General features: G+C 49.2%; 1 protein-coding gene across 2 annotated transcripts in view; it reads right to left on the bottom strand.

Moving 5' to 3' along the window:
- Positions 1-25,513, bottom strand: part of LOC114789326 (arf-GAP with GTPase, ANK repeat and PH domain-containing protein 3-like) — an 86,406-nt gene that overhangs the window by 7,938 nt on the left and 52,955 nt on the right. For both annotated transcript variants that reach the window (XM_028978626.1, XM_028978625.1), the window contains exons 10-16: positions 23,857-23,961; positions 22,002-22,173; positions 13,015-13,185; positions 8,914-9,075; positions 3,726-3,880; positions 3,506-3,596; positions 3,205-3,427 (exon numbers count right to left, since the gene is read on the bottom strand). In XM_028978626.1, the coding sequence (XP_028834459.1) occupies positions 3,205-3,427; positions 3,506-3,596; positions 3,726-3,880; positions 8,914-9,075; positions 13,015-13,185; positions 22,002-22,173; positions 23,857-23,961 (1,079 nt within the window). The remainder of the gene's footprint in view (positions 1-3,204; positions 3,428-3,505; positions 3,597-3,725; positions 3,881-8,913; positions 9,076-13,014; positions 13,186-22,001; positions 22,174-23,856; positions 23,962-25,513) is intronic.

Genomic DNA, 25,513 nt, shown 5'->3' with positions numbered 1-25,513 from the left:
ATGTGAGATATGTATGTGATTCTGATTTGTGTGTGTGTGTGTGTGAGTGTATATGTGTGTGTGTGTATGTGTGTGTGTGTGTGTGTGTGTGTGTGTGTGAGTGTATATGTATGTGTGTGTATGTGTGTGTGTGTGTGTGTGTGTCACATCTGCCTCATCTTAAATCAGCACCAAAGAACCCAGCAGGATGGTGAATCAAACCAAATTCCTGCCAAATCCGGGAGAGTCCGGTGAAATGTTTCCCGGTCCCAGTATGGGTGACGGTAGAGTAGGATGGCGGGGGCGTGTCCCTCCCCGTCAGGCCTGTCAGGTAATTAGAGAGCGAGTGCAGACACGACGTCGTCCGAGCGCTAATTAAACAGGCGCCATGTGACCGCCCCGCCGCCACGCCACACGAGATTTACGTCCTCGGTGGGATTTACGGCGAGGTGGCGAGCGCGCGTTACCTCGCCTCATCCCGTTACAGAGCCGCTCTAATTGCCGGAGTCATGCTGACGGACGCATGACGGACGCGTACGAGGCCTACAGCCCCGGCCTGCGGGCGCTGAGGCGGCTCGAACCGCCACGCCGCTTGGCTGAACCCGCATCACTCCGGGTAGATGATGGGAAAACCATCCTGGCGCAAGACGTTCCTTCTCCGCGCTCCTCACAGCCTCATTTAAATCAAGTGTCACTGCTGTTCATGAAGAAAACGCATCTGCTGCACGTCACCTTGTTCAAATTACAGAAATTTACGACAAATGGAACTCTGGCCCAGCCAGAAGATCTAAAAAGGGGAGGGGCCGGTAGGCATGATTGACAGCCGCCACGCCCCCATTCTGGACTATATAAACCCCTCATGATCCGCCGAGGTGGCACTGATCAAAGCACCGTCCCCACACGCTGCTCCCCGGGCGCCTGTCATGGTGCCCACGGTCACCAAGGGTGACGGTTAAATGCAGAGGACAAATTTCACTGTGCGCACCGTGTGCTGTGCTGCTGTGTATCACAAGTGACAATCACTTCATTTTACACGGGACACGCCCGGGAGTATCTCCTTGTACAGAGCCGTTTCTATACGCCGATTATGTATGCGCGCGGTTAGATCGGTTGTGACGTTAATGAGTTTCTTGCTTCTGCCGGCATGTGATGCGGCTGCTGATGCCGCCGGGGACGAGGACAGACGGTCCCGCCAGAGGCGAGACCGACGTCCATAATCTCTCATCAAGTCAAAAGCTCTCCGGCCCGAGAACGGCGAGAACGCGGCAACGACCTCCAGCCTCGCAGAGGAGATAATTCCGCAGCAATCAACGTCCCGGAGTCCCGCCTCCACGCCCGCTGGCCCTCGTGTGACACCTCGTTGACCCCCAGGGGTCGTCCTGCACCTGAAACGGGCCGCGCCCGCGGACCAGGACACGAGACGATAAACCCTTCAAATCTCGTTATCTTCGGGGAACGTGTGATTTCCTGTGACGGGATTGGCTGATTCGCGTGGCGGGTCACGGGGTCGGGGCTGAACCGGCGGCGCCGTGCGAACCGGGCCGGGCGGCGGATTCGAGTTTAATGGGGGATCCGCGCTGATGAGGGTGGTGCAGCCGCGAGAGATGAAGATGGAGGACGTTCGCGCCGATTCCCTCCTGAATCATGAGGCCGTGTCGCTCGGGCGAAGCCGACACACGTGGCGTCACCGGAACGCCGCCACACCGCACCGCCACCGCCACACCGCACCGCCACCGCCACGCCTCATTTCATTTACCATCATCTCCGCTAAGTAACGGCGTACCTGTAATCAATTAGACATATTAAAGTACGCGGCGCGGCGGCGAGGATCAGCGGCGTATTGATGACGAGGCGCCGCAGCTTCACAGCTTCACTTGATCACTCACACACCATTACTTCTGACACATTACTATTACACACACACTACATACACACACACACACACACTACATACACACATACACACACACACTACATACACACACAAGGACACATTCCACACACATTCATACACATTTTACATACACAGGCCTTCTACACACACACACACACACACACACACTCACACTACATACACACATACACACACACACAAGGACACATTCCACACACATTTTACATACACAGGCCTTCTACACACACACACACACTACATACACACATACACAAATTCCACACACATTCTACACACACACACACATTCTACATACACACACTCACACTACATACACACATTCTCCAGACACACATACACACACACAGACACACACACTCACACACCATTACTTCTGACACATTACTATTATACACACACACACACACACACACACACACACACACACACACTACATACACACATACACACACACACTACATACACACACAAGGACACATTCCACACACATTCATACACATTTTACATACACAGGCCTTCTACACACACACACACACACACACACACACTCACACTACATACACACATACACACACACACAAGGACACATTCCACACACATTTTACATACACAGGCCTTCTACACACACACACACACTACATACACACATACACAAATTCCACACACATTCTACACACACACACACATTCTACATACACACACTCACACTACATACACACATTCTCCAGACACACATACACACACACAGACACACACACTCACACACCATTACTTCTGACACATTACTATTATACACACACACACTCACACCTTCCACATACACACACACAAATTCCACACACATTCTACACACACACACACACACACACACACACACACACACACAAATACACATTCCACACACATTCTACATACACACATTCTCCAGACACACACACACACACACACACACACACAAATACACATTCCACACACATTCTACATACACACATTCTCCAGACACACACACACACACACACAAATACACATTCCACACACATTCTACATACACACATTCTCCAGACACACAGACACATACACACACACAGACACACACACTCACACACCATTACTTCTGACACATTACTATTATACACACACACAAACACACCTTCCACATACACACACACACACACAGACACATACACACATTCTCCAGACACACACATTCTACACACACACACACACGCACACACACACACTCTACATACACACACTCTACATACATACACACATTCCACTCACACACACAGAGACACACAATAACTGACCGCGTGCTGTCCGTGCCCGGTTTGGCGTAGCCCTCGACGGCCCCCTCCCACACGCTGTTGGCCATGGCGTTCCCGATGGCGGTCATCACCATGCTGAGCTCCAGCGGCCAGTCGTCCAGGTCCAGCGAGCGGACGCGGGACAGGTGGGTCCCCAGGTTCCGGTGGATCCCCGAACACTCGATGCAGATCAGCGCGCCCAGGTTGAGGCTCGCCCAATCGGGATCTGAGGACGAGCGGCGGCGGGTGAGGATTTGTGGGCAGGGCGCGGCCACCTGTGGAGCCGGCGGGGGCCCGTACTCACTCGGGGTGTCGCAGTCCACGCAGAAGCTGTTCCCGCGCACGTTCCTGATGGACTGGATGACCACGGCGTCACTCTGGCTGCCGAGCCGCGACTGCAGCCGTGCCGGAAAGAGAGGAACAGACGGACTTTAATAAGAGGTTTCCCACGCCGCGCTGCGCCTGCTACATCAGGGGAGAATTCCCCGCAAGATAAGGGTCAAAGGTCACGGGCAGGGGCGTACCTTGTTCTTGCTGCTCTCGCAGGACTGCAGGCTGGCGAGGATCTGGCTCTCGATGGCCTGGACCCACAGCTCGCGCTCCTCGTAGGCGGACGCCTCGAAGTGCCACATCTGGCCCGTCAGGGACACGATGACGAACTCGAACGACTCCTCTTGCTCTGCAACGCACAGGGAGCGCGGTGACGGCGGTGGAGCGGTCCGTCAAAAACAATATGGTGCCTGTCGACTACAGCAAATGTCTGCGCGCGCTTGATCTCACCGCCAAACGACTTGTAATTACCTAATTAGGGCTTTGCAAATAGCGGCCTAATTTGCATAATGCACGTTTCTCGGCGCCGTAGGTGCTGGATGTGCTGTCAACTCTGGTTTGGGCGGGTAGCGGGAATCTGACGACCGCCATGAACTGACCTGGGAACAGCCCACCGCTAGTTAATAACGACGGCCGAGGTTGAAGGTGGCGAGTCCCGTCGGACCCTGGGCCCGGGGTCTGCCGCAATCTTCCCTCTGCCTCGTGGACCCCCAAGTCGTTAGCACGCGCACCCCATTAGCGGCTAGCCTCATTAGCGGCTGTAGGCCGAACGGAGAACGCCGCGGGTTAATCGTTCAGGTCGCCGCCGACACCAGCGCCCCGCAAACCCAGCAGGCCCAGCTGGATTACTTTTAACGGTCAGACAATGTATGGATTGTTTAGCGGGCCCGATTTCCCCGAAACGCGCCCCTCCGACTGCGTTCAGCCCGTAAAAGTCCATTTGCAGTCGATGGAAGCGGCGTGCAGGTTTCCAGAAACACGTGGCGACATGCCGAAGGAATAATCGACGTTTACGACCGGCACTCATGACACTGATTTAATCAGTTTAGACGAAACGCGCCCCGGGCCGTAACATGAGCCCCAGTAAAAGTGTGGCCGTTTAATTTGGCCAATCAGGCGCGAGGCGTGTGTAAGCCCGGCGTGTACAGGCAGCGGATGACGGATGGCCGGCGCTGCCTCGCGTCTCCGGGGCGAAAGCGATAATCCAATTAGCCGCGCCGCATTCTTCAGCCATCTGATTTACTGGCGCAACCTGACTGCAGGTCATGGGATCAATGGCGCGCCGGGCAGGCGTTCCACGCTTCTCCGTCCAGGTTCACTCTGCGCCCGGAAACGACGGGATTCTCCCACACGGAAACCGGAATTCTGAGCAAAATTCATACAGAATCCTGGACATCAAAAGTAGAAAGTTCACGTCTACAAATGTCAACACTGTAGACGTGAGAAATAAAGGCCCGTGGCGGCGTAGCGGATTAAAGCCCCTTAGTTCATTTTATAATTTTATTTTAAGAAATCGGCCCCATAATCAGAAGGTTGCCGGTTCGAATCCAAACCCACCAAGGTGCCACTGAGGTCCCCTTGATGATGGTTAAAAAAATAAATAAAATGATTGTCACTTGTGATACACAGCAGCAGTGAAATGTGTCCTTTGCATTTAACCATCACCCTGAGTGAGCAGTGGGCGGCCATGACAGGCGCCCGGGGAGCAGTGTGTGGGGACGGTGCTTTGCTCAGTGGCACCTCATTGGCACCTTGGCGGGTCGGGATTCGAGCCGGCAACCTTCTGATTACGGGGCCGCTTCCTTAACCGCCCCTGGCTAGGTCCCGTCCCCACGCACTTCTCCCTGGGTGCCTGTCATGGTGCCCGCTGCTCACCAAGGGTGACAGTTAAATACAGGGGACACGTTTCACCGTGTCACCATGTGCTGCGCTGCAGTGTCTCACAATGACAATCACGTCACTTTCACTTAATCAACTCGGCAAGTAGAACTGCGTTTTGGACGTTTTTTTGGACGCTCGGGGTCAGTGGAGGGTTAGATAAAGCCGTTTGTAAATCAGCCATTAACAGTTCAAAGTAACTGTTGTGGGATTAAAAACACCCTCCGACCCGCCGCATTAGCATAAGCAATTAGCAGGCGGCAACAAGTCCGGCGGAAATTAGCATGAGGCGAACGGGGGCCGAGGCGCAATTTAAATTCAATCGGGGGGCCAAGTGTGCCGAAGAGGGCAAATATGATTCGCTTTAATTAACATGCCGCAATAAAACGGGAACGGGGCCGTAATGGCAGCATGTGTTCCCACCGCGGCCCCCGCCACGCACGCCTCGTAAAATTGACAGAGTGGGCTACCAGGGCTCGGCTATTGAGCCGCTGTGCTCGGAACAGCTCGGCGAGATGATGTCTCGGGGCTCCAGGTGCCGACACCGTCCGTACTGGACATCCGGCACGTCCAACGCCCGCGCGGGTGACAAATGTCGGCCGATATGCAATAACGAAGAGCAACAGCGACGGCCACGGTTGTAATTCCGCCGATAATTGTGTGTGCGAGACGTGTTTATTTTTACGAGACCCGCCCGTGGGCCTCAGGTCTGGGAGAAGATGCCGGGCCGAGACCACCGGCACCAGATCCATCATGCCGGGGTGGCCCAGTCGTGGCCCAGACGCGGGTTCCACAAGTCCCGGAGTGATGTGGCGGCGCGTGGTCGTTGTGAATTAAGGGCCAGTTGGGAGGAACCGGCAGCGGTGACGGTGACGGTGGCGGTGCCATCTGTAAATGTCAGCGCCGGCGTTTACTCATTTTACACATCATTACAGCCAATATTCCTAACCTGTATTAGAGCAATCAGGAACAGGCCATTACGGAGACACGGGCCCCGGGGAACAGAGACGCCGACCGTCTATCTCGCCGCCGCGGTCCAGCGGCCACACACACACACACACACAACGCTGAATCACACACAACATAAACTCCGACACACTCTTATTAAATATAACACGACGCCACCAAAACACCAATTATCTCCAGCCGTACTCCGGCAAATGAAACTGCGGCAATTAGCAGGTCCGAGAGGCCGGTAATCTCGTTACTCCCCTCCCTCCCCCCACCGGCCCATTACGCGTTCCGCGGCTCCGGGGACCGCTTAGCGGAATGAGGCCCGGGCAGGGGACGACAAAACAAAGTATTGAGACGAACACCCACCATTAGCCGAAGGCGGCGCCCGCCCGCCCCGTCCCGGGGTGCGGCGCCCCCAAATATGCAGAGGAACTGTAATAACGCAGCGCTGGCTGCGATCAGTTACGAGCGTAATTAAATTCGCCGTTGCACTAGTACACTGTACTGGATTATTAATGTCTTTTACTGCACCTCCAAACCTGCTCTGGCAACGTGACTTAATTGCCTTATAAATTATTCAAATCAATAAACAGACAAATAGTTTCCTTGTTAACCATGTCAATATAACAGGTAAATTATTTTTGCATGAAATATACTTGTGACGTAATTAAAATCGAATCACTTACTTGAACGGGTGAAATTATTGTTTTAAAATCTGATTTGAATAATATTAATTTCTTTGGTTCGAACGTGGATCTAATCGGGAGAAGCCGGTGGAGAAAAAAAAACGCTCCTTTCCAAGCGGGCACTTTGGCGACGGTCCCTGGCGGACGGCATTAATCAGAGGCGGCTCCCCCGCAACACGAGTCTTTATCAGCCATCGATTTTCCAGGGGGGGGGGTTTTAATGGCATGGCACGCGCACAAAGAGCCCGATGGTCGGGCGGCCGCTGAGAAGCACATTACGAGGCTGTCAGCCGCCTCACCGGGACCCCTGCATCATTCTTTAAGCACATGAGAAGTTCATTACGCCCGGGAGTTAGGGACTGTCTGCCAATCGCCATCCCTCGGGGAAAAAAAAGCGGCGCCCAAAACAACGTGAAATTAACGTTGGAAAAGTCATTTTTCCAATCAGGATATTGCCGTTACGTGTTCAAATGGACAATTTCTGCTGATTTATAGTTCTCTCTCTCGCTCAAGCAGCCGGGTTTCGAGAATAAATAAATGCTCGCTCACCTTTAAAGAACAGGATGGGGAGAGATGACAGCTCCCTTGATTTATGATGCTTCAGAACAACTAAAATTCAATTTCTGCCAGGGATCGTGGCTCTGATTGCCCCGTAAAATGAGATAAACTGATCGCAATTTATTCAAGGATCCCATCTCCCCCCTTCCTCCCTTCCTGCCCCCCCCCGGTGAACGGACTGTCTGCCGTACCTGACTGACTCTCATATTTAAGCGATATGTCTGTATTCTGCAGGCGTGCAGCAGAACCGACACTCGCCCGCTAATGGAACCCTTCAGAGTGGCAGGAAGCAGCGAGGACGGAATGCGTTCCGATGGAAGGCAAAAACTTCCTCCCGTATTCTTCATCTTCCTCTTCGTCTGTGGTGAGTTGAGTCTCACGGCAGCGGGCCTCACCACCACAAACCCCGGCTGCTGATCAATGTCAATTACTGTGGACTAAATGGGACAGAACTAATGCAGAAGTGTACTAGAACCCCCCCCCAGCTGATTTCCTGGACACTCTGGCGATCCCACTGAGTCCATAGCAATATCGGCCATCACTCTCACACACATACGTACAGCGTAATAACCGACGACCGGGAATATTATAAACATTCCACATTCTAAACATTTACAGCATCTACCAGACGCCCTTATCCAGAGCGACTTACAACCAGTAGTTACAGGGACAGTCTCCCCCTGGAGACACTCAGGGTTCAGTGTCTTGTTCAGGGACACGATGGTAGTAAGTGGGGTTTGAACCTGGGTCTTCTGGTTCGTAGTCGAGTGTGTTACCCGCTAGGCTACTAGTCCTGTGTTTGTGGGGAACAGAGAACTGTGTGCAGCACGTGTGATTGGTCCTAATTAACTGTTTAACAAAACTGATTAACAAAATTACAATATTTTTTACAAATTACTATGAATTTATCAATGTTAGTTCTAGAATCCTTTCTAGTGGTTCTAGTGTTTAACTAATCACCTAAGAACGCACCGAATGTGGATTGTAAACCCGGGGAGGACAGGTGTCCCCGTCACATGGCCTCGGGCGGGCGGACGAATCCTCCACCCAATTAATAAAATATGTTGTGGCGGATGATGAATAGGGCCTTTTAATTGGCCGTCGTTGTAAAAGACACACAGGCCGCTCTCGGAGACCGTCTGCGAATGGCGTGATCCATCAACAAGACGGATGAGCCACGGCGGCGGAGCGCCAGTCTTCACCAATTTTTTATTTTTTTTCAAAAGCCGTTGCTGACCTTTGACCTTCACTTTCACACTCTACTGTACTCTCTCTCTCTCTCTCTCTCTCTCTCTCTCACACACACCTTCAGTGCCCGCGGACAGGCCGTCCGGTTTGGTGATGCCCGTGCTCTTTTTCCGCCGGTGTTTCTTGCGGTTGGCGTGTGGCGAGGGCGGGGGTTCCAGCCTCGGGCTGGTGGCGCCGCCCATAGCCGGACCGCATGATGCTGGATCTGCCGTGCCATTGGCTGGAAGAGAAAGAGAGGACACACAAAAACAAGCCTTCTGATGAACAGGAAGTGATGATTGAGCCGCCGGAGTTAAACCGCACCGGGCCGCCGTTCTGCGGTTCGTGCTGCGTCCTAAAACCCCGAGAAGCCAGATTCTGGCGCGGAGACGGGAGGCGAGTGTGTGTCTCTGTGTGTTGTAAATGGGATTTTAACCTGGTCCTGCTGCTCCTGATGATGATGATGATGATGAGTGTGTGTGATGAAGATGAAGCACTTTTCTGGACCCCACCTTCACGCTGACACTCGGACATCACTTCTCTGTCCCCTCCGGACACCATTAGTGGCACCCCTCACCCCAACCAGGCCCCGGGCGGCTTATATCATTCCACACACACACACACACACACACACACACACACACGCGATCCCTCGTGCGTACATCCCTGGCAGACTCCTCTATTGTCTTGGCATCAAAAGCTCACTGCAGTGTGGTAAACTACATTCATCTCCACAAGCCTGGGGTGTGTGTGTGTGTGTGTGTGTGTGTGGCTGCTATCGCTGCCAAACTCGCACACATATTCTAATGGTATCCTCAGCCATTAGCCAGCGTACAGCATTCGGCCTAATTTGGTCATTACCTTTGGGGAGGCGCGCCGCTCTTTAAGGGCTGGGAAATGGGCACGGCGGGGGGGGGGGGGGGGGGGGGGGGGCCAGAGAAAAAGGCCACTGTCACCGGCGCCGCGGCTCCAGGCGCCGACGCCGGGCACGGGCCGCCGTTTTGTCTCCGTCAAGCAGAGCTCGCGTCAGGAACGCGAGGAGGAGCTGATTTCAGCAGATAAATCCTTTCTTTTAATGATCCCTATCACACACTCTGGTGAAATGAAATTAAGAGCAGCTCAATTTAATTAAGATTATGGATGCAACCAATACTGAGATATCATTCATTCCGAAATGTGATAAATGTGAGCGCTTTTATGACTACAATTACTATTTTATTACCATTAACTTCCTCTAAATAAATATAAATCAATTAGTCAGGCTTTTAAAATGATAATTATCTGAACCAATCAGCGTTCCAACTTTCTACCATAGAACTGATTTTAGGGTGAAATATATTGATGAATTTAAATAAACAGTGCTATTAAAATTCATTTTGAATATATTCATATTTAACATAACAATGTTTTGTAATAAAGTGTAATTGATCTGTAATAAAGTGTATTTGTCATATATTTTATTTGATTATTTTAGATTTAGGGAATTCTGAGATAAACACAGATATTCAGAAATGTATTATTATAATAATAATAATTTGTATTATTATTATTATTATTAGGGTAGGACGTATAATTCTTCTCCCACGATTGAAATTCATGGCTGGCGGACGGCGTTTCGCTCGTTTCTCTGAGTGGCGACGTGCAGCCTGCAGCTGCCACACACATCGCCGCGGCGACGGCAGGAGCGTCTGTTTCAATTTGCTCGCTCCCACTCTCTACAGCCCCCCGGGGACCAATCATTAGCTGCCGGAGACAGCTGGGGGCAGAGGGGCTCCCCCTCACCGCCCCGCCCCGCCCGGCCCGGCACACCGTATGGCGCGGCCCGAATCTGTTCCCTGACAGGAGCGCCGTTACGGGGCCGCACCGGAGGTTAAAGGGGAGCGGCCTGCCCCGCCCCATCGCCTGGTGGGGCCAGGAGCAATGGGGCCACCACCAAACCCGCCCAGCAGAACATGGGAGAGCGTTCCACCTTTAGAACCAACGGGTCCATAATAACGGAGGAACTGACGGACGTACAGTTCACATTTCTGGCATTTACCAGACGTCCTTATCCAGAGCAACTTACAGTCAGTAGTTACAGGGACAGTCCCCCCCTGGAGACACTCAGGGTTAAGTGTCTTGCTCAGGGACACAATGGTAGTAAGTGGGGTTTGAACCTGGGACTTCTGGTTCATAGGTGAGTGTGTTACCCGCTAGGCTACTACCACCGTCTGTCTCCTTATTCATTTACATTTACCGCATTTACCAGACGTCCTTATCCAGAGCGTCTTACTATCAGTAGTTACAGGGACAGTCCCCCCTGGAGACACTCAGGGTTAAGTGTCTTGCTCAGGGACACGATGGTAGTAAGTGGGGTTTGAACCTGGGACTCCTGGTTCACAGGCGAGTGTCTCCATTACTGCAATATTAAAATGATGATAACGGGTAAAATGTCTTGTTATATAGCGAAATTCCGCGTTTTCCAGGCACGAATCGGATGAAATAAAAGCGGGTACGACCTCCGGCGTTGTGATAAAAGGCCGGTACCACGTGACCATGGCGAAGGGACGTGTAACGGTAATAAACGGCTCGGCGGGTGCGTGGCGGCGCGGGCGCCCGGTATCAGGCGAACCCGTGATTACGCCACTTTAGCGGCCCGGCGGGAGCCGGCGCGCCGCTGCTCGGAGCGGCCGGGCCCCGTTCCCGCAGCAACTCGAGAGGCGCCGGTGATTTTGATGGAGGCCTCTCGACACAGCGAGCGAGGACTCGTCCTTAATCAAAGCCAACGGCTGCAATTAATGATTAACACCGGGAAAAAAAAAAAGGAAAAAGGAAACAATCTCCGCCTCCTCCTCCTTATTATCGCCAATTAGCGCGCGCTAATCAAGGCCGGGATCACACGCCGCCGCGCTCACCAAACAAAATGTCAGCCTTCATTACGGCCGGGCGGGCGCGGCTCTCTGGACCGCCATCGCAGGAGATCCCGACTTTAATCAACACCTCGGCGCTCAGTATTCCGGAGACGCCGGCGCCGCTTTGTAAATGGGAACGTGGCTTAAATCAAATGGAACCGGTCGCGGCGCGGCCTTTTTTTTTTTTTTCTTTTTTTTACACCCGAGCCGCCCATCAATCAGCGCTTCCAATTTGTCCCCTTGCCGACGCGTCCCCGCGTTCGCTTGCAACCTTCGGCAAGGACGACGTGGCGACTGGCGCTCGGCGGAGGGCCCTTCAAATGCCAAAGCCATTTGTGGGAGTTGGGGCGTCGAGAGGCGCGCAGGGGGAAAAAGGTCAAGATCAGACACCTGGATCGCGGTTCGAACCGGCAGAGAAGATATTTAAAAAAAAAGACGAAGCGTTAATTACGCAGCCACGGCGACGTATTTATCACTTCGGAGAACTCTGCACCTCATTGGCCTCGACGCTGAACGTGCGTGTGCTTAAACGAAGAAAATAATGACATAAACCCCAACACGCCTAATGGCCTCTATTAATGCGTGAGATAAGAAAAGGACGTGAAGCGATGAACTTGGCTCTGGTGACAGCGGTGACGTTCTGCCGCTAATTCCAGGATTTACCAGGACGAATCATGTTTTAAAATGCCATCACCTCCGTCCCAGAATGCACCAGTGCATGCATGACAACTGTCACCTTCTGTGACGGAGCTTCTCATCTCGCTGGCGTCATTGTGAGGGCCACGACCCTGGAAGTAATTCGGCTTCGGGGCGGGGCCTGTGGTAAAATTGATGGCGCGCGGCACGGTGGGGCGGGAAGCGGGGCTCCGGCGCGGCCGTTAGCGGAGGAGAGACGCTCTTTAAACTAGCACGGCCCCTGGGACGGTGATGGGGAAGGCGGGGGGGGGGGGCGCCGACGCCGGGCTCTAATGAGAAGCGCCAGAGTGCAAACATGCATGGAAATGACTGTTATTCTGTTGATGTGCATTTAAGTGCTTTTTTACTGCCAGCCGACAAAGAGAAGGAAATAACCGGTGATGAATGTTGCATCCATTTCACCGGCACGGGAGGGAAGGAGCGAGAGAGAGAGAGAGAGAGAGAGAGAGAGGCGGCGGCACGCCCGGTAAATGTATTATTTCACTTCAGTCAAGTGTACTGGTTGACAGGAGGAGGGGGAGATGGCCTCCTCTTCCTCTTCCTCCAAATTGGCAGGTGAGGAGGAGGAGGATGAGGAGGAGGAAGAAGCTCACCGGCTCCACCGCCGGCGATGACGACCACGGCCTCGTTCCACTGCTCCGCGCTGGACACGGAGAAGGAGCGCTGGTGCATCCCCTCCTTGCTGCCGCCGAAGGCCGGCGGTCCCACGCCGACCGCCAGGCGCTCCGAATGAAGGGAAGTGCTGCTGTTCGAGTGAGGAGCACCTGAGGAAAAAAAAAAAAAAAAAAAACGTTGGTTTTAATTAGTGAATAATTAACACACGACCAATCTGTAAATGATCACAGGAAACGCGGAGCTTCAGGCGGAACCAGACCAGCCAAATCTCATAAATAAGAAAGGTGGAATTTTTCAGCAAAACTATTTGTTCTACAAACAGAGTAAAAAATGTGTTCCTGACGGACGCTGATCCATCTCTCCCTCCATCCCTCCCTCCTTCCACCCCTCTCTCTCTGTCTCTGCCTCTAATTAGCCCTTAATTAACAAGATACACTCTGATCGGTAATTAGCTCCCCTCACTCGTCTGACTGCCACATCCATCTCTCCCGGCGGCTGCTGCTTCCCAATCAGGCGCCGCGCGGACACCCGCGGTTACTAATTCATGGGCCGGGCGAGTACGGCCAGCTCGCCAGTACCGTCACCGCGTCCGCGTTAACACACGTCACACCGAAGTACCGTGCCAACGCAGCGTGTACGTAATAAACGCACAATTAAACCACGTTAAACCACGTTAACCCACATTTAACCCAAGTTAACCCACATTCAACCCACGTTAACCCACATTCAACCCACGTTAACCCACATTCAACCCAAGTTAACCCACGTTAACCCACGTTAACCCACGTTAACCCACATTCAACCCAAGTTAACCCACGTTAACCCACGTTAACCCACATTTAACCCACGTTAACCCACATTCAACCCACGTTAACCCACATTCAACCCAAGTTAACCCACATTTAACCCACGTTAACCCACATTTAACCCACGTTAACCCACATTTAACCCACATTCAACCCAAGTTAACCCACATTCAACCCACATTTAACCCAAGTTAACCCACATTCAACCCAAGTTAACCCACATTTAACCCACGTTAACCCACATTCAACCCAAGTTAACCCACATTTAACCCACGTTAACCCACATTTAACCCACGTTAACCCACATTCAACCCAAGTTAACCCACATTCAACCCACATTAACCCACATTCAACCCAAGTTAACCCACATTTAACCCACGTTAACCCACATTTAACCCACATTCAACCCAAGTTAACCCACATTCAACCCACATTAACCCACATTTAACCCAAGTTAACCCACATTCAACCCACGTTAACCCACATTTAACCCACGTTAACCCACATTCAACCCACGTTAACCCACATTCAACCCACGTTAACCCACATTCAACCCACGTTAACACACATCTCACACCAAAGTACCGTACAAACGCAGCGTGTACGTAATAAACGCGAACAAGATGTTGTTACCACAATTAAACCACGTTAACCCACATTTAAACCATGTTAACCCCCATTTAACCCACATTTAACCCAAGTTAACCCACATTCAACCCAAGTTAACCCACATTTAACCCAAGTTAACCCACATTCAACCCAAGTTAACCCACATTTAATATCGTAGTAATGTACAAATGCAGCAAGATGTTGTTACCACAATTAAACCATGTTAACCCACATTTAAACCACGTTAACCCACATTTAACCCAAATTAACCCACATTCAACCCAAGTTAACCCACATTTAATATCGTAGTAATGTACAAATGCAGCAAGATGTTGTTACCACAATTAAACCACATTAACCCACATTTAACCCAAGTTAACCCACGTTCACCCACATTCAACCCAAGTTAACCCACATTTAATATCGTAGTAATGTACAAATGCAGCAAGATGTTGTTACCACAATTAAACCACGTTAACCCACATTTAACCCAAGTTAACCCACATTCAACCCACATTTAACCCAAGTTAACCCACATTCAACCCAAGTTAACCCACATTTAACATTGAAGTAAGGTATGAATGCAGTGTGTACGTAATAAACACGACCGAGATGTAATAAGTGCAGGCCGAGCTTTATTATGGGGCCACGTCCTGTTCGATAAGTTTACACACATTTAACCCACATTTAACACAAGTTAACCCACATTTCAGATTGAAGTAACGTACGAATGCAGCGTGTATGTAATAAACACGACTGACATGTTGTTACTGCAGGCCGAGCTGGATTCTGGGGCCACGTCCTGTTCGATAAATTAACCCACAATTAAACCACGTTAATCCTCATTTAACATCAAAGTAACATACGAATGCAGCGTGTGCGTAATAAACACGACCGAGATGTAATAAGTGCAGGCCAAGCTTTATTATGGGGCCACGTCCTGTTCGATAAGTTTACACACATTTAACCCACATTTAACATCGAAGTAGTGTACGACTGCAGAGTGTACGTAATAAACACGGCCGAGATGTCGTCACTGCTGGCCGAGCTGGATTCTGGGGCCACGTCCTGTTCGATAAGTCGAGCGCCGCTGCCTCTTGTTAGCATAATGTGTCCCTCCCATTAGTGGGAGTAATAAGTGTATCAAATTCACATGATCATGTCTAATTAGTATCAGTAATTATCTTGTTGGGCGCGGGAATATTAATCTTACATTCCCCATGGGGGCGGGCGCTCCATCACAGTGAGGGGGAGAGAGAGGCGGCGGCTCCGTGCTGAGCGGCGGGGGGGGCGGGGCCCAGACGAGCGCCGGGAAAACAACTAATTAAGCGGCGGGAGAGAGACTTTTACCAAATCAGGATATACATTTTTTTACAGAAATACACAACTAACCTTAATTAATTACCACCGGAGCTCAATTTTTCCAAAATCGTATCGCCAAATTCTGCAATTTTTCAGAAACAATGGAAGCGAGCTCATGGCTACAGGTCGTCTGTACATTTCTTTTTGTCTTTAATTCTAATCCACCAAGTATTGAGCGTATAAATAAATAAGAACATTTCTGTATTGTGATTATAAGTAACATTCTATGCTTTTTAAATATTACATGTAAGGAATACAGAATATATGGTGCACATTTTAATTAAATAATAAGACGTGTGTGTGTGTGTGTGTGTGTGTATATATATATATATATAGTTTCTAAATGCACTAGAATGCAGGTATGCATGTGGGTGTATGTGTGCTTTTGGATAGGGTGGTAGTAGCCTAGTAACACACTGGTCTGTGAACCAGAAGACCCAGGTTCAAATCCCACTTCAAATCCCACTACCATTGTGTCCCTGAGCAAGACACTTAACCCTGAGTGTGTCCAGCGGGGGACTGTCCCTATAATTACTGATTGTAAGTCGCTCTGGATAAGGGCGTCTGGTAAATGCTGTAAATGTAAATGAATTGAATATGGTATTAATTACAGTAGTAATGCTCAGGTTTGGATGCTACATTGTAAAGAAGATGTTAAATTTGTTTCTGAAGCTCACGTGCAGTGCAGCAGCACGAGCCGCCAACATCCCATCACTCACAGCACACAGTGACGAGCGCATTAGACGCAGGCGGCGCCGTCACCGCTTTATATGCTGGAAATGACACGACTGAAAGCTATTTCACAGCGCCATGCAACTGTGAAGACGTTCCCGGCTCCGGCATCGCAGCACAGAGCCGCCAGGAACCAGTCACGTGGAGACGCCGCAGGCACGGCGGTCGAGCTGGCGGCTTTAAACATGGCGGTGTCAGGCCGCCTGACGTCAAAACTTTCAACTGAGCAACGATCCTAAATCTCAGAAAGATGGGCGGCTCATTATAGAGTACAATTATACTTTAATACAGTAACAAAAAACCCATCTAATATTAACTTGCATTACAAATTCTACAATCATGCCTAATTGCCAAATTGGATGCTAATGATTAATGAATTAAACATGCCTCTACTAATTAGTCCCCACAGAACAATCCTGCATAAAAGAACAGATAATGTAATTACAGCGGGGAAATAATCAGCCCTGAACGCCGGCCGGGAACCGTACAGAGCGGCTCCCGCCACTTCCGCGTGGCGCCGGGTCACGTGGATCCAGAGACCGCAGGCCGCTGACCCCGGCTGTGAAGGTCAAAGGTCAAATTCGGTCATTCGAAATTCACCGGAAAGTTCACCGCAATTTCTCATCCATAGTGAACATTTACTTTGGGGAAGAAGGCAGTAAGAAACAGCAAATTCGCTTCCACTCTGGTTCTGGTTTATGGTGGAAAACTCATCAATAGTGCCGATCTTGCCATCCTGAGATTTTAAACTGTGCAGAAAGTCACTCTGCAGAACACTTTATTCTAGTTGCTTTAGTCTAGTTGTGGTCTGAAAATGTTGTATTTATAGGTGCTTTCCAGTTCCTGAGCACTTGGGGCATGGAGTGAAACACCAAGTGGGAGAAACCCACAGCCCCGCCCACAGATCCTGTGGAATACTGGGGGAGATCTGCGGGTGCCGGTCCGTGTGTACAGAGGGTCGGGTGGGGTGGATGCTAAGTGGGGGCGGTGGATTAGCGGTGTCTGTCGCTCGTTTCTTCGCTGCCCCTCCCCCGCACTTGCAGAAGGTTGATGAGCCGAGTCTCACCCCTCTGAGGGGCCGTTGCCATTACCTACAAGTAGTGGGATAATGATGCATTCATGCTAATGTCGGTGGGCGGGGGCGCGGATCGGACAAAAATCCACCCGCCACAAAACTCCTGAGTGGGAACGACCGGAGGAGAAGGTCAAGCACAACTGCTACATCATCCCCACACACAGTATTAGGCGGGCAGGGGTTATCATCGCTTTTCTTTTTCACTAACAAACACAAGAAAAGCCAATTACCCAGCAGCATTTGCTTCTTCACTGGAGGTGCGAACTTTCACAAGGCGAATTTGAACCCTGAACTGGGACTTCATCAAAAACTATTTCTTTTCATTTTCAAATTTAAAAGTGTGAAAAGGTTATTAAGAAACATCCAAATACAAAAATATTTTTCAATCAAATTCATTTGATTATTCACCATATTTCAAACTATTGTCAATTTTAACACGAGATTCAATATTTATATACAGCAGTTGCTGTAATCTGTAATACAGAATTAGATATTTATAAGGTAGTTCCTGTAATCTGTAATACAGGATCAGATATTTATAACGCAGTTGCTGTAATCTGTAATACGGGAACAGATATTTAGAACACAGTTCCTGTAATCTGTAATACAGGATCAGATATTTATAACGCAGTTGCTGTAATCTGTAATACAGGATCAGATATTTAGAACACAGTTCCTGTAATCTGTAATACAGGATCAGATATTTATAACGCAGTTGCTGTAATCTGTAATACGGGATCAGATATTTATAACGCAGTTGCTGTAATCTGTAATACGGGATCAGATATTTATAACGCAGTTCCTGTAATCTGTAATACAGGATCAGATATTTATAACAGAGTTCCTGTAATCTGTAAACGGGATCAGATATTTATAACACAGTTGCTGTAATCTGTAATACAGGATCAGATATTTATAACAGAGTTCCTGTAGTCTGTAATACAGGATCAGATATTTATAACACAGTTGCTGTAATCTGTAATACGGAATCAGATATTTATAACGCAGTTTCTGTAATCTGTAATACGGGATCAGATATTTATAACACAGTTCCTGTAATCTGTAATACGCGATCAGATATTTATAAGGCAGTTCCTGTAATCTGTAATACGGGATCAGATATTTATAACAGAGTTCCTGTAGTCTGTAATACAGGATCAGATATTTATAACACAGTTGCTGTAATCTGTAATACAGGATCAGATATTTATAAGGCAGTTGCTGTAATCTGTAATACGGGATCAGATATTTATAACACAGTTCCTGTAATCTGTAATACGCGATCAGATATTTATAAGGCAGTTCCTGTAATCTGTAATACAGGATCAGATATTTAAAAGGCAGTTCCTGTAATCTGTAATACGGGATCAGATATTTATAAAGCAGTTCCAGTAATCTGTAATATGGGATCAGATATATAGAACACAGTTGCTGTAAAATGTAATACAGAATTCTATATTTATAACACAGTTCCTGTAATATGTAATACAGGATCAGATATTTATAAGGCTGTTCATGTAATCTGTAATACAGGATCAGATATTTATAACACAGTTCCTGTAATCTGTGATACGAGATCAGATATTTATAACGCAGTTCCTGTAATCTGTAATTGAGGATCAGATATTTATAACGCAGTTGCTGTAATCTGAGATACAGAATTAGATATTTATAACGCAGTTCCTGTAATCTGTAATACAGGATCAGATATTTAGAACACAGTTCCTGTAATCTGTAATACGGGATCAGATATTTATAACGCAGTTGCTGTAATCTGTAATACAGGATCAGATATTTAGAACACAGTTCCTGTAATCTGTAATACGGGATCAGATATTTATAACGCAGTTGCTGTAATCTGTAATACAGGATCAGATATTTAGAACACAGTTCCTGTAATCTGTAATACAGGATCAGATATTTATAACAGAGTTCCTGTAATCTGTAAACGGGATCAGATATTTATAACACAGTTGCTGTAATCTGTAATACGGGATCAGATATTTAGAACACAGTTCCTGTAATCTGTAATACAGGATCAGATATTTATAACGCAGTTGCTGTAATCTGTAATACGGAATCAGATATTTATAATGCAGTTGCTGTAATCTGTAATACAGGATCAGATATTTATAAGGCAGGATCAGATAATGTTTTTACTGAGTTACTTACTCTAAATATACCACACACACAGACAGACTTTCTGTATTATGCCTGTGTCACTATTGTTCTCTGTATGCTTGTAGCGATGCAGAGGCTCACATTGATCAGTCTGTAGCTTCCACATGTCGATTAACACCACAAGAAGTGTAGAGCCCCGTCACACAAACCCCACACACACATATTCAACACCACACACACGCAGCACATGACAGGCCTCACCAATCCAGTGTGGACGGGGCTGATTAAAAGTGACAGCGGCACCATTAACGTGGGGATATTAGGGATCTGTCGCTGAGTGACACAACTGGATGCGCGTTCTGCGGGGAGATCGGATTTAGAACTGTTCCGGTGAGTACTTAGCAGAAGGATTAGATCAGGGCTCATGTAGACAGACTCTTTTACTCACAGACACACATTCTCATTCATCCGCACGCCTTCCACACACACTCTCTCCCCCAGCAATCATAATGGTCTTTAGATGGGGTTTCTGGGGCGAAGGCTTGGGGGGGCGGCGGGGTGAGTGAATGAATTACTGGCAGACGAAAAGACAGAGCTTGGCGACATGCGCCGTGAATGAAAAATTACCCCTTTGTTCGCTCTCATCAATTGCATGCCTAATGAAATCAAAATCAGATTGCATAATCAAGTGCGGGCCCTCCACTCGGCGGGGGACCACTGCGATCTGAAACCTTTTCTCTCTCGAGTGGAAATTAACACAATTTTTGCTGCGCCGCGCGCCGTGGAGCGCGCCGGGCGCATCAAGAAGCCGCAGCGTACATAGCGCATTAGACCTGACCATTAATAACTGCTGCTGGACAAAAGCCCCTTGGGCCCATGATTTTCCCTTTTTATTCAATTTTATTCGTTTTCTTGTCATGGCATCGTTTTTCTCCTGATCTCAAGAATGCCAGATATCGCCACAGCAAATAACGTTCACTGTGAGAATCACTGAACTGCAGACGCCCTTCCACAGCAAGTTGGAAAAATCATAAAATTAGAATATAATCGTATTATCTTATTTTTTTTCTGTTAATATCACGAACATAACAAAAACACCTCAAAGTGATGAGGAGCTGGGCTTCTAAAGGTACGGCACTCTGAAAGCCACATGCAGCTCTTTGTTGAAGCAATGTTGCCACAATGTTGTGACAAGGTTTCCTGACACTTTAAATTGAAATTAATTACCTTGTTTGCTTAATTAAGGTTCTACTGTTGCTGTTGCTCTATTTGTCAATAACAAATTGTTATAGTATCCAGAGAAAATAAATTATGTGATGAAAACAGGAAATTTGGTATTTTACAGTGAATGTTGTTACAATGCTTAGTGCTATTTTGCATTTTTAAAATGCCTTGTGGTAATTTGCAGCAAACGTTTTTTACAATATTTCACGGTAATTTACGGTACCACTGACGTCCCCACACACTGCTCCCCGGGCGCCTGTCATGGTGCCCACTGCTCACCAAGGGTGATGGTTAAATACAGAGGACACGTTTCACCGTGTCACCGTGTGCTGTGCTGCAGTGTTTCACAATGACAATCACGTCACTTTCAAAGTGGTTGATCTTTAAATATTTTGATGCAAACATTCTTACAACGTTTTCTGGCGTTTTGCAGCAATTCATGGTATTTTACAACAACGTTTTTACAGTGTTTGATGATTGGTTTGTCAACTGATCTGGTTTCTCCAGTCGCTCTTCCTTTATTCTCCTTTTGTTGAATCTCCCCCACTCACGTGAAGGTTAATGATTTGCAAGTGCGAACACATCAGTCGTGAACTTTAACCCCACCCCGACACGTTCCCCTTTTTGACTAATTAACCCCTTGCTCTGCAGGCTGGAGCAGATCCAGAATTGTGCTCCCTGTTGGGTCACATGACCCTTCCGCACTGAGACGGGCAAAATCCTGCACTGAGCGCCAGAGCCTGCAGGGTCTCGGGGGGCCACGCCTGCTCATTTGTATTAATTACTCTTAATTACTCTTAATCTTCACCCCCAAATCCAATTAAAGCCTTCCTCCTTGCCTTGGCTGCTCCTGGGCCTCCACCGGCCTGGTTTGAGGCGGCTACCCTAAATGATTTAAAAAATAAATCACTGAGTGTCTGTCCTCGGTTCATGAAAAATGCCTGAGAGTCGGTCATTATGGAGCAAATCATAAAGGCTGGAGTGAGAGCTGCTGGACAGGACGTGGCAGGAGGTCTGGCCAAGGAGAATCCCCTACCGGTGGTGCCGATGCCCAGCTGCAGGGTGCTGCGGTCCTTGGTGAGGCCGTTGGTCTTGGGGCTGGCCGTGGGGGCGACCGTAGCCACGGCGCGCGGCGGCCGTTTCCCGGGAACCTTCACTGTGGTCCTCAGCAGGTCGATCTCTTTACCGTGAATGTTCTGCATGTAGTCCTGCGTACACAGAATCAGGACCTCTATACACGTCAATTAAACCAAAAATTATGTGACATCATCATCATCATCATGGTGGGTTTGTAGTGCAAAAGCCTGTTATTAGAATTGGTCAAATCTATCCAATCAGTTTCTATGATGAAGACCAGGGCCAGATCTTCTCTTCCCTCCAAGCCCCCTCTTAAACAAAGACAGTTTGGATGAAATTAGCTTTAATGAGCAGGACGCTGCCCGTTCCAGCTTGGATTGGAGTCCCAGAGTCCCAAAAGGGGGACGCGTGGATGGAAAAAGCTCCAGGCTCAGCAGAAAGGGGGAGACGCGAGAGCGGGCGGAGAAGCGGGCTTCTGAAATCTCGCGCCAAACCCTCTCCTTTTTTATTACAAGCCATAAAGCGCTAATTTCCTCCGAAGCCGCGCTAATTACCCAGTCAGCGCTCTCATTTCACTTTACTGCCGGAATTAACAGCCAGTTTGAAGCGAGGAAAGCTATTAAGATGTGTGATTAAGCCACATTCAATTAGTTTCTACAAACAATTTAATTGATGTAGCAGATAGAATTAACAGAAGGTGATTGTGTGGATGGCTTGGCTGACTGCAACGCAAAATTAAAAGGGTCTCTTCCTCCCGTCCCGCCTTCCATCATTCTCTCTCTCTCGCTCGCTCGCTCGGGCAGCCCTGTCCCGTCTCGCCGAATTCCTCAGTCCTGTCTCACGGTGTCTCGGTGTAAAGTGCATGATGAATGTGCCCCGTGTTTTACCGCATCTCGTCACCCAACAAGCCGGGGACTTTGTGGTCCCTTCGTTAAGAGCAGATCAGCGCTGACGAGGACTCAAGACCGCCAGATCTGGACACGTTGGACACTCTGGTGTAAAGGCAATGTGCTGCTTGTCCGGCTTGTGAATCATTTTTTTTAGTATTATTATTAGTGGGTTGTGTGGTTAAACCGTTATTAAAACTGAAATTCTAATTGGTAAAAGTTTTTTTTATAGGGTGAGGTAGATGGTACAAAGGAAGAACTGCAGGTCGGGGAAGCAGCGAGAGACGAGAATAAACGTGTACAGAAAGGGAGGTGAAGACGAGGATGAGGAGGAGGAGGAGGAGGAAGGCCGGATGCCCGGGGAGTGTTTAAGGAGTATTATGGGCTCAGAGGGGTGCTGGCAGAGACGGATGGTCTGCGCCCGTCAGCGGTAGCGCGCCGCTGTGAGCGATGGGAGGGGCGCCGGGCACCGTGGTGACGGTGGGGGGCACGTGCCCGCCGCGCCCCCTTCGTCATTAGCACCTGCCGCAGGGACACACGGGAGGGGACGCGTCTCCGCCTCTAATGCGCGTAGCGTCGAGTAACAGGTAGTGGAGCTTCTGGCACGTGGTGACCAGAGGACGACCGGTTCCTCTCAAGGTTTTTCCTTGGTCACGGTCACCTTTGGCTTTGACCACCATCCTCCTGTTATGTGCTTTGGGCCAATGTGCATTTTTAATTGCAAATAAAGATTGATTGATTGATTGCTTGATGCTCTGTGTCTGTGTGAACCTTCAAATATTCCAAATGTTACACGACAAATCCCACAACGTCCCATAATTAGACCTTTAATATAAATAACACACAGAAATCCGCATTAAACATGTTTAATATGAGTGCAGAGCATCCACGTGGGTCACGTGACCCCTGGACGGCGGCAGGACTCACATGCAGGCTGGGGTGGTAGGTCAGGAGGCCGTTGTCACACAGCGTCACGTACTTCTTCTTCCACTCCTTATTCAGGGACTTCCCGCTCCGCTTCAGCAGGATCCCCTGCAACCGGGAGGAAAACCCGTTTTTACATCTTATTCCCAACTGTGGACTCGGTGACGGTAAAAAGACAAACATTTCCAAATCAAAATGTTTATTCTGTCCTCCTGAGACCAAGCCTCACATCTTTATCTCCAAATAAAGCACCGTCCAGAGAACATTCCGGGCCTGAACAACGGCGGTAATGTGGTGCATCTTCCCCATTAGACGGAAATCTCGCGAACTCATTTCCAGACTTCATTTATCAGAATTGTTACGTTAACTGTAGTAAATTTCTTTTAAAAAAAACAGGCGTGTTTAAAATATCAATGTCGCCGGTCTCTCCACTCACATTTCAATCACCGTCCAGGGTCTAAATCCAATTTGCCGAGCCCCCTTGTATGCATACGGCGGATCAGTGGAGGCGAACTCCAGCAGACCTCGGGATTACGGGATTAAGCGGTGTGTGATCTCGGCTCTTCAAACCCCGCTTGGCCCCCTGACCTCTCTGTTCCTCGGCCCTCATCACCCGCTGGCCGTTTAAAGCCCCCAGCAGCGTCCCGGATTGTTCTCTTATCTCCTGAGTAAATCAAGGAGCAAACAAAGGAGGAGCCCACCTCGCCCCACCAGGGAGGAAGTGGGGATAAAGGGGATTATGGGGGATTGTTTTGTGCTTTTTCCAGCCACTTGGATGTGTGTTTTGATGGGTCGCAGCCTCAAATATTTTCATTGCCCGGGTCCTTTCTGCAGGGTCTTAATCTGTATTAACACATCAGGGGCCGACCTGCGGCGACCCCGACACCCATCAGCCTAATCCCAGGTAGAGAGGGCGGGGGGCGGAGCAGAGGTCAAGACCTCCAGCCTGGTAAACTCCAAAAAGACTAGCAAAAAAAATACTTTAATAAAGATGCTGGGAGTTTACAAACGGTCAATAAGCAATAAATGACCAATTAATACGTAATCAATGCTACTGAACTCGCACCTACTTATGCAGAGGGAGAGAAAGCGGACGAGGGCGGAGCTTCAGCCCGTTTCTTTCCTCCCGATCGGTCCGCTCACGCCGGCATAACGACCACGGTGAGGGACGGCCTGCCAGCACGGCGCCGGAATCGAACAGGACACGGGTCCAAACGCCGCGCGCGCGTACAAGAATCATTTAAAGCATCAATACGAAGCAGCCGGATTGATATTTATTCACACCATTAGCCTCGCGTTCACGGTGAGGCGACGCCGGCTTATTCGCAAACGATTTCAATTAGGGCCCGGGGGGGGGCTGGTGTGAGTCTAATACAATCATTTCAAACGTCCAAAAATTTACCACGTCATTATCGAGCTCATCATCTAATTAATAATGCCCCGCCCCTACGGCTGGAGAGCCGGGGTGAGCGAGAGGTCCGGCCCATCGCACCACATTCCTCAGTCTAATTACGGACACGCCAACGCCAGTTAGCAGCTTGTCCAGCTCGCCCCCGAGACCCAAACTCAATAAGAGTGTCGGGTTTAACGGCACGATGCAACGCCGAGACACTTCCCGCCTGTATGACGCCCTAAAACACACGGCAAACAAAAAGAAGAG

Source organism: Denticeps clupeoides, chromosome 4 (genome assembly GCF_900700375.1).
Source record: "Denticeps clupeoides chromosome 4, fDenClu1.1, whole genome shotgun sequence".
NCBI lineage: Eukaryota > Metazoa > Chordata > Actinopteri > Clupeiformes > Denticipitidae > Denticeps > Denticeps clupeoides.
The sequence above is the reverse complement of the archived record's forward strand: the minus strand, read 5'-3'. Positions and strand labels throughout refer to the sequence as shown.